Source organism: Hyperolius riggenbachi, chromosome 12 (assembly GCF_040937935.1).
Source record: "Hyperolius riggenbachi isolate aHypRig1 chromosome 12, aHypRig1.pri, whole genome shotgun sequence".
Lineage (NCBI taxonomy): Eukaryota > Metazoa > Chordata > Amphibia > Anura > Hyperoliidae > Hyperolius > Hyperolius riggenbachi.
In genome coordinates, this window is record NC_090657.1 from 220,408,048 (window position 1) to 220,422,733 (window position 14,686).

General features: G+C 46.9%; 1 protein-coding gene across 6 annotated transcripts in view; it reads right to left on the bottom strand.

Moving 5' to 3' along the window:
- The window catches only part of GCGR (glucagon receptor), a 197,060-nt gene that overhangs the window by 51,364 nt on the left and 131,010 nt on the right, over positions 1–14,686 (bottom strand). For 4 of the 6 annotated variants that reach the window (XM_068263211.1, XM_068263210.1, XM_068263209.1 and 1 more), the window contains 3 exons: positions 12,820–12,916; positions 10,102–10,209; positions 1,759–1,892 (listed from right to left, as the gene is read on the bottom strand). In XM_068263211.1, the coding sequence (XP_068119312.1) occupies positions 1,759–1,892; positions 10,102–10,209; positions 12,820–12,916 (339 nt within the window). Of the gene's footprint in view, positions 1–1,758; positions 1,893–10,101; positions 10,210–12,819; positions 12,917–14,686 lie in introns of those variants that run through there. The other 2 variants (XM_068263213.1, XM_068263214.1) reach the window with 2 other exon arrangements.

Genomic DNA, 14,686 nt, shown 5'->3' on the forward strand with positions numbered 1-14,686 from the left:
CAGGTCTATTTGACTAATGGATTTAATTAATTTGCTCTATTGGACCAGTGCCACACCAACAGCTTACAAGCTTGCACGTGTGCACATTGGTTTGCATGCCTGCAAAAACTCATGGCGTGACACCATATTGATTGGCCCAATAGGAGGCACATATTATATTTACAGTGCTTATTTATATAATTGGTATTAGGGATAGTTGGAGCCTAAGAGGCCAAGTCTCATCTTTGTTTTAATTGTTTTTAACCAGTGGTTGTTGGTCAATAAAGATTTTGTTGCGAATTTATTCAGCTCCATAATTCGATTTTTTGATAATAAGTCAAGGGAAGGTTGCTTTGCCCTCTCCTATGTTTGTGTCTAGAAAGGGGTTAACCTTTTCCGGACCGCACTAGCTGAAATCTATGTCCTGCTGGTGGCTGTGCGGCTCTGACAGGACGTAGATTCTCGCTGCAGCTCACTCGCCCTGCTGTCGCTATGACGGCAGAGCTCTGTCAGCTGATCAGGAGCCGCTTTCATTGGCTTCTGACCCTGTGATCACTGTGAGCCAATCACATTGGCTTACATTGATGAACAGGCTCAGGAGCCAATAAAATCTACTCCTGACTGGCGTATAGAGCTCCGCTGTCATAGCGACAGCAGAGAGAGGGGCTTGTGGCGATGAGAGAGCGGCCTGACCGGTGGGTGCGGCAGTTCATCAGAAAGCGCCGCAGCGCAAGGGGTTAATGCCTAAATGGGCACTACTAATTGGCACGACAAAGCAGGCCTGAATAGTATAATAATGATATGGCGGGTGCTGTTCATTTTCTAATTAAGCCGTGATCCATTTAGAGGGACAAAAATTGCTTGGCTTGGGGCACCAAAATGGCCTGCTGGGGAGAAGTAGAAAGTAGACATGGTCGATGAGATGCTAATCCTTTTGCATGCAAATTTTATGCAAATTGTATGCGGTTTCAGAACTGGTCCAAGCAAATGCACTTCCTGTTGATTAAGTTGGGCGTGTCAAAACCTCCTGCCGATCAGATTAAACAAGGTGGTAAAAATAAGCAACAAGAGCTCCTGCTCTATGCACCCAATGACTCTTGGGCGAGGATGGGAAGTTTTGGGCAATCTGAACTCTAGAGAGCACAGATTCCAGGCCTGCAAAAAGGTAGAGTTTAAACTTTACAGACCATGCATTGTAGTTACACAACTGCCCAGGTTGTTCTTAAAGGGGAACTGAAGTAAGAGGTATACGGAGGCTGCCATATTTATTTCCTTTTAATCAATACCAGTTGCCTGGCAGCCCTGCTGATCCTCTGCCTCTAATACGATTAGCCATAGCCCCTGAACAAGCATGCAGCAGATCTGACTAGACTAGCTGCATGCTTGTTTCTGGTGTTATTCAGATACTACTGCAGAGAAATAGACCAGCAGGGCTGCCAGGCAACTGGTATTGATTAAAAGGAAATAAATATGGCAGCCTCCATATACCTCTTACTTCAGTTCCCCTTTAATAGAGTGAAACTAGGTGGAAAGTTGAGGCACTCTCATGTAGGGAGGTGTCCCAATCAGCTGCCTGAGCTTGTTGCATTGATAACTGTCACATTGGTGCCCGCCTGTCAGATACATATGGAAGGCTATGAGCAGGGTGAGAATGCAATGAGCTCAGGCAGTGCAGCAGCCAGCTCTACTGGGGTCCTTTCAGTCTGACATCAGCTAAAGACTCGAAAAATGGTGCAATTAAATAAGACAAAACGAGATAAATTCTATAAAAACACACACATTTCTTGCTACCTGATCTTCCATTTCTGCCGGGTCCAGCTGGCACTCCCGGGCGTCTCGCAGGGGGTGGCCGTTCTCCGTGACCGCCCATTGCCCATCGGGGCCGCAGTACTTGTACACGAGGCCATGCTGCACTGAGAAGGGACAAGCTTGTTATTGCACACCAGGATACAGCGCTTTCTCAGGCTGGGAGCTCGCTAGGCAGCCTGCATTCTCTGCATTTTGCGCTTCTACTTTTCTGGGTACATTTTTCTATGCGTTTTGCCTTTTTCATGTATTTTTGGTGGGTTGGTGTTTTGCACTTTCAGTCGTTTCCAGGAGTAAAATACAGTATCATATTTTATGGGGGGAAAAAAAACACCACATCAAAAGCATGTACAAATCCAGTCCTTTGCGCCTCCATTGAAATACATTACATGCGTTTTTAAGAATTAGGGCCCTTTTCCACTACTAAGCGAGATTGCTAGTGCAATCATGCTGCACTGTGACTATGCAAGCCTCAATATGCACTTGCTGCGTTTGCACTGTGCAACCATCGCGAACAAAACGCGATCGTGCCGAGAATCTCATAAGCTGGCGATTGCGTTTGGGGAAAAAAAAAAAAAAATTGAGCACGCTAGTGGAAAATTCTTGTGATCAGCAAAATGGCTGTGATCCGCTGTTTAAAGGACACCTGAAGTGGGATGGATATGAAAGCTGCCATATTTACTTCCTTTTAACCACTTGAGGACTACTACAGTGCTAAACCTCCCTAAAGACCTAATAGAGCTCTCTGATTTGACCTTTTTGACAGAGACCTGGCTTGGGAAGCATGCAGGCCCAACTCTTGAAGCAACCGTGCCGGCCAATTATTCAATCTTGCACTGTGAGAGACAAGTCGGCAAGGGTGGGGGGGTTGCCATATGCTTCAGATCCTCCTTGAACATAAGGCCCCTGCCCATAGGCCCCACTGAAACCTTTGAATGTATTGCAGCTCAACTGTCAGCAGAAGTAAACATCAACATATTGCTCATATACCGCCCCCCAAAAAATGGTCCAGCCTTTCTTAAGGAAATATCTGAACTCTTATCCTGCGTAACAGTGGAACACCCTAGATGGATCATCCTGGGAGACTTCAATGCATGGGTGGATGATCACGACTCCCAGCTAGGAAGTGAACTACTTCTCATAATGAATGAACTGGGTTTCTCTCAGGCTATCAACCTCCCCACCCATACGAAAGGGCACACCCTGGATCTTATATTTCATTCCGGACTTTTAATATCACACATGGATATAAACCCAGTGGTATGGTCAGACCACCACACCATCCACTTCTCTCTGACAGCACCAGCGATAAAACACAGAGGGAAAGAACTCATAAAATACCGTTCACTGAAAGATGTCTCACCCCAGCACGTTCAGAATATCCTCAACTTCGACGCATTAACCAATCATTGCGCAGACCCAGACTCCATGGTCCTGATTTACAACCATGCAGTGTCATCTGCCTATGACGCCCTCGCTCCAGTTCGCATCAAACGATCTACACCACTTCACCATGCACGGTGGTTTGACAGCTCACTAAAGGACCTAAAGAAAGAAGTGCGCAGACTAGAAAGGAAGTGGCGAAAATCTCAGAATTCAAAAGATAAACACACCCTTGTCTCTCACCGGGAAAGCTACCAAAATGCGATCACCAAGAAAAAATCCTCCTACCTATCACAGGAGATCGCAAAGGCCGCCAACAGACCAGCCCAACTATTCCGCACAGTTGATAGACTATGTAATCCATCCTGTCTAAAACCCACTATAACTCCCTCAAAGGAGCTATGTGAGAAATTTGCCTGCTACTTTGCTGACAAAGTATCTTCTATTCGGTCTCTCATTCAGTCCACAGCACCCAAGACTCATGCAACTAATGGAAATAGCTGCAAAAACAACCTAACACCCTGGACTGATTTCAAAAGTATTAGCGAGGAAGAGATCTCAGACACCCTCTGTCGTCTCCGCCAGACAACCTGCGACCTGGACCCTGGGCCAACTAAACATATGCTGAAATGCCCTGACCTGCTTGGTCCAGCATTTCACAAAATAGTAAATTGCTCTCTGCAAGCAGGGAGGTTTCCTACCTCTCTAAAAGAAGGAATCATCAAGCCCCTTCTCAAAAAACCTTCCATGGATCCAGATGCTATGAGCAGCTACAGACCTGTCTCCAACCTCCCCTTCTTAGGTAAAGTTATTGAAAAGGCTGTCTATCTGCAACTTGAAACCAGGCTGTCAGTAAACAACATCCTGGACCCTCTACAATCTGGCTTTAAGAAACACCACAGCTGTGAAACAGCCCTCATCCAAGTCTGCAACGATCTGCTCATGGCAAGGGACAGAGGGGAATGCTCCATCCTAATCCTGTTGGATCTCTCAGCTGCTTTTGATACAGTTGACCATGAAATCCTGCTTAACAGACTGCAGGAGTACTGTGGCATCAGTGGATCAGTCCTTCAGTGGTTCAGATCATTCCTGACTGACAGAACACAGAGAGTATCCCTAGGACCTATAATGTCCAAACCTGCACCTCTACAATTCGGAGTGCCACAAGGATCAATCCTATCCCCTCTGCTGTTTGCAATCTACATGTTGCCACTCGGTACACTTATCCAACGACATGGCCTGACGTACCACTGCTACGCCGATGACACACAGCTATACCTGTCCTTCAAACCTGGTGGAACAGACCCTACCCCAAAAATAAACTCTTGCTTAGCTGAGCTTCAGGCATGGATGAATGATAACTGGTTAAAACTGAATGCTGACAAAACTGAGGTCCTGTTTGTCCAAAGCCAGTGCTCGCCATCAAAACAGCTCTATCCTAAAGCAACACCAATCAGGATTGGGAATTCAGACATAAACAGCTCCAACCTTGTGCGCAGCCTTGGCGTACTAATCGATGGGGAATTGAGTTTCAGAAACCAAATTTCATCTGTAGTTAAATCTTCCTTCTTTCATCTGAAGAACATTGCAAAGATTAAACATCTGATTCCCCCAGAGGATCTTCAAACCCTAGTCCACGCCTTCATCACATCACGGCTGGACTACTGCAATGCCCTTTATGCTGGCCTCCCCAAAAAAGACCTGCGTCGCCTGCAATTAGTGCAGAATGCTGCTGCCAGATTGCTAACAAACCAGCCTCGCCACTGTCACATTACACCGATCCTTCGCTCACTGCACTGGCTACCAGTAGAATGGAGAATACTCTTCAAGATTGGACTGCTGACATTCAAATCCCTGCACAATCTGGGCCCTGGATACATGAAGGACTTGCTGAAGCTGCACCACACCTCTCACAACCTCAGATCAGCAAGTTCTATAAACTTGGTCACTCCCAGAGTGCACCTCAAAAAATCTGGAGACAGAGCCTTCTGTCATGCTGCCCCTACTCTTTGGAACTCCCTACCACACCCAGTAAAGACAGCACCATCCCTGGAGCTATTCAAATCCAGACTGAAAAGCCACCTGTTTAGCCTGGCTTTTCCAGATTTATAAAATTCTTCCCCTGTACCACGATGGTCGGAGCCATGCTTATGCGCTTTGAGTCCCACGGGAGAAAAGCGCTTTACAAATGTTATTTGTTGTTGTTGTTGTTAAAGACCAGGCCATTTTTTTTGCTGAATAGGCCACTGCAGCTTTAAGGCCAAGACAACTCAGCACACAAGTGATTCCCCCCCTTTTCTCTCTGTAGGTGGAGTCTGATAGCGCCCCCCCCCCCGATCTTTGTTGTTTTTTTTAAATAAATATTTATCTCTTTATTTTTTAAATAAATTTGTGGCTTTTTTTTTGCCCTGCTCCCTCCCTCCTCCCGCCAACCAATCAGCATGATCAGCTGTCATCCGCTTCAGCCTATGACAGCCGGTCACTCCCCAGCCTATGGAGGGGACAGCCGTGTCACAGTGTCTGATTCAGACACTACTGCAGCCAAATAGACCTGCAGGGCTGCCGGGGACCTTGTAATATTTAAAAGGAAATAAAATATGGCAGCCTCCATAAATGTCTCGCTTCAGGTTCCCTTTAAAGCGGATTGCAGCCAGTGGAAAAGAGCCCATTTACAGCAAGTTGTGCGTTTAGAAAAAGCACATTGTAAAATGCAGATATGTGTTTGTTGGTTTGTTTGTTTTTGTGGCCCATACACTTTCATTATGGACAAAAATACATGAGTTTTCCACAACGCTAGCGATTCTGTCTAGGGTGCTCCTAGCCCAAAGATGTCCCTTTTAATCGAGGAACCATTAAGAGAGGTGAAAAAAGGTAGCGACCACGTCATTGGTTTAACCAGCTCAGCGGTATGGACGAGCTCAGCTCGTCCATGACCGCCGCGCTGGATTTCTCAGGCTTTGCACAATTTTTTTTTCAAACACGCAGCTAGCACTTTGCTAGCTGCGTGTTTGTACCGAACGCCGCTACCCACCGCGTAACAGGCCTAACCCCCCGAGACCCCGTGCGCAGCCTGGCCAATCAGTGCCAGGCATCGCTAAGGGGTGGATCAGGACTCCCTCCGACGCCATGACATCATCCCGATTGTCACCATGGTGATGGGGGAAGGCAAGCAGGAAATCCCATTCTGAACAGGAGTTCCTGCTTGCTCTGATTGCCGGAGGCGATCGAAGAGGGTAGGGGGATGCCGCTGCACAGCGGCCATCATGTAGCTAGCGCTAGGCTAGCTACACGATTTAAAAAAAAAAAAAAATTTAAATAGTGCTGTGCAGCCACCCTGGCGCATTTAATAGAACGCCAGGGTGGTTAAAGGACACCTGAACTGTGAGGGGATATGAAGACTGACACGTGTATTTCCTCTTAAGAGATACCAGTTGTCTGTCAGTCCTGCTGATCTCATTGGCTGCAGTAGTGTCTGGATCACACACCTGAAACAAGCATGCGGCTAATCCAGTCAGACTTCAGTCAGAAACATCTGATCTGCTACATGCTTGTTCAGGGGCTACAGCTAAAAGCTTTAGAGGCAAAGGATCAGCAGGACAGCCAGGCAACTGGGATTGTTTAAAAGGAAATAAATATGGCAGTTTCTATATCCCTTTCACTTCAGGTGCGCTTTAGGCAAAATACAACTAACATTTGTAATTACTTTCTTTTCAAAATGTTCAAACAATGGCCTCAATTCACTAAGCTTATCTCCTGTCTTTAATAACGTTTCTAGAGTGGTCACCATGGTGACGAGGCATGTAGTATTCAGGAAACATTTTACCTCAGGCTAACGTAAGTTAACTCTCCTGTCTTTAAGTTAAGATCTCTAAAGTTAACTCTTCAATCCTTAAAATAACTCCAGAGGAGGTAACTTAAAGAGAACCCGAGGTGGGGATCTTAGAACGAAATCTATACACAGAGGCTGGGTCTGGCTATAGTGCCCAGCCTCTGTTGCTAGTTGAATCCCCCCTAAGTGCCCCCTGCGCTCTGCTCTCCCCCATAAATTACAGCCGCGCTCTCAGGCAATGTTTACCTCCCTAATGTCCCTCACGCCACTCCCCCTGATTGGAGGGAAGGGACGCGGGCGGGGACCGGCGCTCTGCAGGAGGCGGGGGGGGGGAGCGGCGTGAGTGACACTAGGGAGATAAACATAGCCCGCTGCGTGTCGCCAGCGCGGCTGTAATTTATGGGGGGAGAGCAGAGCGCAGGGGGGACTTAGGGGGGATTCAACTAGCAACAGAGGCTGGGCACTATAGCCAGACCCAGCCTCTGTGTATAGATTTCGTTCTAAGATCCCCACCTCGGGTTCTCTTTATGGAATGTAAAGATTAGATAACTCTCTTACTGTGTGGAGGTAAGTTTTCTCTTACCTTATCTCCAGCATGATCTTAGTGAATTGAGGCAATTATCTCTTATGCCAGGTACACAACCATACAATTTCCTATCAGATAGACAGATCGAATCGATTGATTCCAACAGGTCCAATCTGATTTTCAATTGTTTTTCAGATCGTTTTTCTGATCGCTTCTATACAAAATCAATCAGAAAAGCGATCGGAAATCAGATCGGACTTGTCAGAAATAATCAATGCAACCAGTCTATCTGATGGGGAATTGCATGATATGTACCAGGCATTAGTCAGCTGGTACCTGAATGAGACAACAGGAGAAGCAGATTATTCACATGACAGCTTCAGTGCAAAAAGGGAATTCTATTTAAGCACAAAAAGATGCCTGAGAAAAAAAAGCTCTTAAAAGAATAGCAGGGGTAAGAAAAAAAGAAAAGAAATCACTCACAGGCTGCAAACCGTATTCCTTAAGGCAAATTGTCGCCAAATTTCCCCACAAAATGCAACCAGATTGTCGGCAAATTTCCCTACAATATGCAACCAGATTGTCGGCAGATTTCCACACAATATGCAACCAGATTGGCGGCAGATTTCCCAACAAAATGCAACCAGATTGGTGGCAGATTTCCCAACAAAATGCAACCAGATTGTCGTCAAATTTCCCCACAAATTGCAATCAGATTGTTTCCCCACAAAAAGCAGTATATGTAGTTAGGTCTATTGTGGGCTAACATTAATTACCTTTAGGGAGGGTGGTTGGGCAGGCTGGCACACTATTTGCGGTGCAGGCACTGCACTGGGTAGGCAGTTAGGTAGCTGGGTGGGAGGGTAGGCAGATAGGTAGGCAGGTGGGCAGTTAGGTAGCTGGGTGGGAAGTTAGGTAGAAGGGTGGGCAGTTAGGTAGCCGGGTGGGAAGTTAGATAGCCGGGTGGGAAGGTAGGTAGCTGGGTGGGCAGGTAGGTAGCTGGGTGGCAGGGTAGGCAGATAGGTAGCCAGGTGGGCAGCTGGGTGGCAGGGTAGGCATATAGGTAGCTGGGTGGTAGGGTAGGCAGATAGGTAGTTGGGTGGCAGGGTAGGGGCCCGACTCCTATCCCCCCTGCCTCACCTGGGGTCCCCCCTCCTTCCATCAGCGGCGAGAGGGCGGCATATACAGGAAGCTCCGGCGGGGTAATCAGCTGCTAGAGGTTCAGCTGCCTCTCGGGCTATGGTGTCTCCTCTGTATTGCTGCTCGCAATAAACCAGGAAGCGGTGCGAGCAGCAATACAGAGGAGACAGCGTAGCCCGGAGGCAGCTGAACCTCTAGAGGCTGATTACCCCGCCGGAGCTTCCTGTATATGCCGCACCTCCCACCGCTGATAAAAGGAGGGGGGAACCCAGGTGAGGAAGGGGGTGGGCCATTGAGGTGAGGGAGGGGGGCCCGGCCAGCAGCATAAAAAAATAAATAAACGAAAAAAAAGTTCTCTCAGCTGCGGGCCCCCTGTGATGTAGGGCTGCCGCAGGGCCCCATAGCAACGCTATGGCTGCTATCCCCATTGCTACGCCCCCTTGATCCTGGCGCTTGCTGGACTTTCTTGGATGCCCTGAAGCCTTCTTAACAATTGAACCGCTTTCCTTGAAGTTCTTGATGATCCTATAAATTGCTGATTTAGGTGCAATCTTAGTAGCCACAATATCCTTGCCTGTGAAGCCAGTTTTATGCAACACAATGATGGCTGCATGCATTTCTTTGGTGGTCACCATGGTTAACAATGAAAGATCAATGATTTCAAGCATCACCCTCCTTTTTACATGTCAAGTCTGCCATTCTAACCCAATCACATACATAAAGAAGCAGAGGCGTGCACCAATGTCCTCTAAACAAATCTTGCCTTTTAATCATCCAGATCAAATCCATGCAATAGGGTGAACATCAGTGTACAAGTAGATATATGTCATACATACTGATTGAGGTGGCGGTGATCTGGTGGGTGCCCAGGGTGTGAAAAGGTCGGCGACGGCCGACAGGACGCTTGGTCACGCTGCGTTCCACATGGAACAATCAAATATGCAAATTGCGATTATAAAAACTAAAGCACCAACTTTTCTAATTTCCAATACTTTTGACAGTCTCAAAACTTTTGGACAGGACTGTACATGTTAGGAAAGTCAATGGGATATCAATAACAATACCGATACTGTCCTATTGGCATTACCCAGCACCCAAATAACCCAACTCCTTTTTCAGATGTCATGCCCATGACCTTGTTGTCACCACTTCCCAAGCCGTTGTTCCTTGAACCAACTGCCGACTACCAGGAACACCTCACTGCTAAAGCACTTGGAAACCTCCAGTGCATAGCTGAATGTGGTCAGCCTCGCTTACTTTGTTGGAAGAGGTAGAAGAGGGTCATGACCTTCTGTGGATCGGTCTGTGGCGGGAAGAAATGTGATCTCACAGGCAGCAGCAGGTGCTGAAGATGGCGCAAGCAATGAACAGAGAGTACATAGAATATTCCATACTCTCCTGATTACAATGTGTCTTCAGCACTGAACAGATGGCTTACCTTTATTGTGCCAGGGCAGATATGACGGGCAGGAGACATTGACTGTCGTATTGGGCTGAGCGTCCGGCCAGCAGGAGAATTTATCAAACGTTCTGTTACACACCAGCCCTGCCAACAGAAGGCAATGAAGAAAAGTGTGAGAACGTCCATCAAACAGCACAAGACTGATGTTGGCATCACCAGCCTAAAACGACTAAACTCTAAAAGCTGATAGGTGAAATATAAAACAAAAAACTGAGGGCATAACAGAGTACAGCTCTACAGCTAAGGACGGAAGGCATGCCCAGCGGCATACGTAATAAGAGGGCACCTGGGAATTTGGGCACCCAGGGAGGCAGACAGAATATTAATAAATGTACCGATCCTCTTCTACTATTAAAATATCAGTATTAAATACCAACATTTTACTACAACTAAATCTAACACTACTCTCACACAGAACCCTCCCCTCAACGGCCAACCCTAACCACCCAACCCCCTAACACACTGACGCCAAACCCCGAATCCCAACCCCCGCTTCACACAAACACTCTTCATGAAGCCTAACCACCACCACCCCGCCCCTCAAATACCCTTCCTGGCGCCTAACCCTTATCACCCCCCCCCCCCCTGATCACCCTTCCTGATGCCTAGCCCTAACCACTGAAATCGCAGCATTGAGTGATAATGTGGGCGCCAGTGAAACCCGCTAAGCATTGGATGCTGGCCCAGCTCCAGCTGTTTATCAGGCTAGGGGCGTAACAATAGACCCTGCAAGGGATGCAGCCACAGGGGGGCCCAGAAGCCACAGGGGGCCCCATGGGGGGGGGAGAAGTTTCTTTTCCCTGTCCTGAGAGACTGACAACTAAGGACACGGAGAGAAAAAGCTTTCTGCTCTCTACACAATTATTCTAAAGAATGCATCTGCTTAGCCACTGATAAAGAATCATACAAAGTTTTCTAGACAGTCCCTGTTCAGTGTGCAGCAGGTTCTTGTGTACACCGCTGCTCCACCCTCAGCCTTTCTACCGCTCCCCAAGTGCTTTGGTGATGCTGGAGGAGTCTGCAGAGCCAGTTCTGCTCCATCATAGATGGACAGACTGAGTGTAATAAGCTGAGGCTGGGAGCACACTCGTCTGTAGGTTTTCTGTATATCACATGTGTCTGTATGTGTGAAAACATGCATGTTTTATTACGGAAGCTAATGTAATTGATAGAGAAAATACTCCCAGTGCTTCACTGCTGTTTTTATCTGCATGGGGAAAACACATTCAAGTGTGCAATAGCCAATTGAATAACATTCGTTCTCTGTTTACCTGTGCAGAAAGCAAGAGAGAGTGGGGTTTAGTTTGGTGGGAGGGGCCCCATCCAAACTTTCGCTGGGGGGCTTAGTGATTTCTAGTTACGATACTGTAATCAGGCGCCCAAATTTAACCTTAATATCACTATTTCATTGGGCAACTATGATGGCGCCCAAACTTCTGCCGATAGCAAGCGCCCAAATTTCCTGCTTCCTGCCCAGCGTCCCTCTAGGTGTTCCTGCGCCCAGTCATCTTCTGAGGTCCTGCAGGGAGCACTACAGGCAGTCTGGGGACTCTCTCATTGGATAATAGCATGATTTGAGACTGCCAATCTGACAAGGCAGGACCTCCCGTCCCCGCCCAGTTAATGACAGTGGCTCCACCCCCCCACTCTCACTTGAGGAACGTGTGCAGGGATGGGAGGAGCAGTGTTCAGTTTCCGGGGCAAGACCTAACTTTCTCCTTTCAAAATGGGATGGAGGCCAATGTGGAAAATGAGAAACACAAAAAGTCATTTTGGAAGCCTGTTACTATAACTACCTGGAGGTATGTTTATTTTTAATATTTTAAAACCATTTCATATACAATTTAAAGTGTACCAGAGACGAGGCCGGTATAAAAGTTTTATACATACCTGGGGCTTCCTCCAGCCCCATGCGCACGGATCGCTCCCACGCCGCCGTCCTCAGCCTTCTCTATTGCTGGTATCGGGTCCCGTAACTTCAGCCAGTCTGCGCAAGTGCAGTGCGCTCCTTCTGGCAGCTGGATGTTCTGCGCCTGAGTAGTATTGTTTTCCGCTGGATAGAGATGGAGAGAGCGCACTGCACTTGCGCAGACTTGCCAAAGATACGGGACCTGATACCAGCAATAGAGAAGGCTAAGGACGGAGGAGTGGGAGCGATCCGTGCAGAGGGGGCTGGAGGAAGCCTCAGGTGTGTAGAAATCTTTTATACCGGCCTCGTCTAGTTTCCTTTGAATTCCATTTTTAAACATCCTGCCTGGTCTAAACAGAGCTCTCCCTGTACTGACATATGTGACAACAGAGACATACATTCTCTCATTCACCTTTGTAAGATGTTAAAGCACACCAGAAGTGAAAAATTAATGACGTAAAACAGTTTCATGTATCGTCCTTATCCTAAATCAGATTTTCCTAGAACCCCATAGTCTTATTTTGTATCTAATAATGGAATACTGTATATAGGTTTAAAGCGTTAACTGTCTGCAGTAAATGACAACAACTGTTTTGCCACTCAATATGACAAAACAATCGATTCCTCTCTCTGATCAGAATTGATTCCTACTGCACACAGCACTAAGATTTTCAACAGATTCCAGCAGGTAATCCACTGCAAATCAATTCCCCCACACCTTTGATCAACCTAAAACTGCCAACAGGTATGATTCCCTTTAAGGTCATATGTAAAGCTGTCATTACCTGCAGGAGGGGGCGCAATCTTCATCTTCTCCAGGCATTCCACCTCGTAGTTCCTCCATCTGTCAATCAGGTAGTCCATGATCTGGGCAGAGGCGGTCTGATCACAGAGATAAAAATTAAAATACAGAAAAAGACCCGAGCAGCAGATCACAGACATACAGAGAAGTGATGTTAACCTGAGGCTAATCATTGTAGGTAATGACCATTACTTCCTGAGCAACAGCCTGATGGTCCAGATGTTCTCACTGAACAAAACAGGTCACAGATTAACTGTCAAATGCCAGTTCCACCGCTCAGGGCTGATCTGACTCTGTACAGCACTGGGGGGAGATGAGGGCACATAATAATCAGTCTGCATATGTTCAGTGCAAACTATCCTTGCATCACGGCCAAATACGCTGGTGCTTTATAAATAGATTCCTATTATCAAATTAAGTAATGTAAAAGAACTCAGGAGCTTATTTAAAAAGAAAATACAATTATACCTTTTTAAAACGAGTATTCAGCTCTATCCATTGCTCCTAAAATGTTTTAAAAGTATTAAAAGCACTTTACACTCTTTACAGAGTACATAGTCATGTCTCTGAATATCCTCACACTCACAATCCCTACCACAGCCATAGTCTAATGTCCTACCATATTATTACTATGTATGTATATAGCACTGACATCTTCTGCAGCACTTTACAGAGCACACAGTAATGTCACTGACTGTCCTCAGAGGAGCTCACAATCTAATCCTACCATAGTCACAGTCTAATGTCCTACCATATTATTAGTATGTATTTCTATAGTTCCGACATCTTCTGCAGCACTTTACAGAGTACATAGTCATGTCACTGACTGTCCTCAGAGGAGCTCACAATATGATACTAACAGTCATAGTGTAATGTCCTACCATATTATTATGTATTTATATAGCACTGACATCTTCTGCAGCACTTTACAGAATACAGTCATGTCACTGACTGTCCTCAGAGGAGCTCACAATCTAACCCTACAGTGTCCTGGCCTGGGTTAAAAATGAGACACAGCGATGCAAAGAGTGAGCGATATCCACTACGTCACAATGCTTCCCATACATCACTTCCGCTCTGATCACAATGACAGTAATCTGCACACTTTAATTTTAAAGGGAACCTTAAAGTGAACTTTTCTCTTACTCCGCATGTGCACAACGCTCTTGCGGATGGGAACAAATATGAGGGATGCATCTGACCAGGGCCGTGCAGGCGCAAATAAAAACTAAGCGGCGGTGGGGGAACGGAGGATCGATGAGGACCGGCGCGGGCGCAGGATGGCTGCGGGGGCGGCGGGGGAAAGGGGGATCGATGAGGACCGGCGCGGGCGCAGGATGGCTGCAGGGGAATGGAGGATCGATGAGGACCAGCGCGGGCGCAAGATGGCTGCGGGGGAATGGAGGATCGATGAGGACCGGCGCGGGCGCAGGATGGCTGCGAGGGAATGGAGGATCGATGAGGACCGGCGCGGGCTCAGGATGGCTGCGGGGGAATGGAGGATCGATGAGGACCGGCGCGGGCCCAGGATGGCTGCGGGGGGCTGGTAGAAGCCCCTAGTAAGTGAATCTCTTTATTTACGACAGTGGCCTCAATTCACGGAGCATTATCAAACGTTTATCAAACACTTTATCAAACGTTTGATAATTTACCTCATGGGTAAAATCTCATTTTAAATTCACTAAGGTGTTATATATTTATCAAATGTTTTACCGATAAAAAGTTCAACAAATCTATAACACCTTAGTGAATTCAAAATGAGATTTTACCCATGAGGTAAATTATCAAACGTTTGATAAAGTGTTTGATAAACGTTTGATAATGCTCCGTGAATTGAGGCCAGTGTAGGT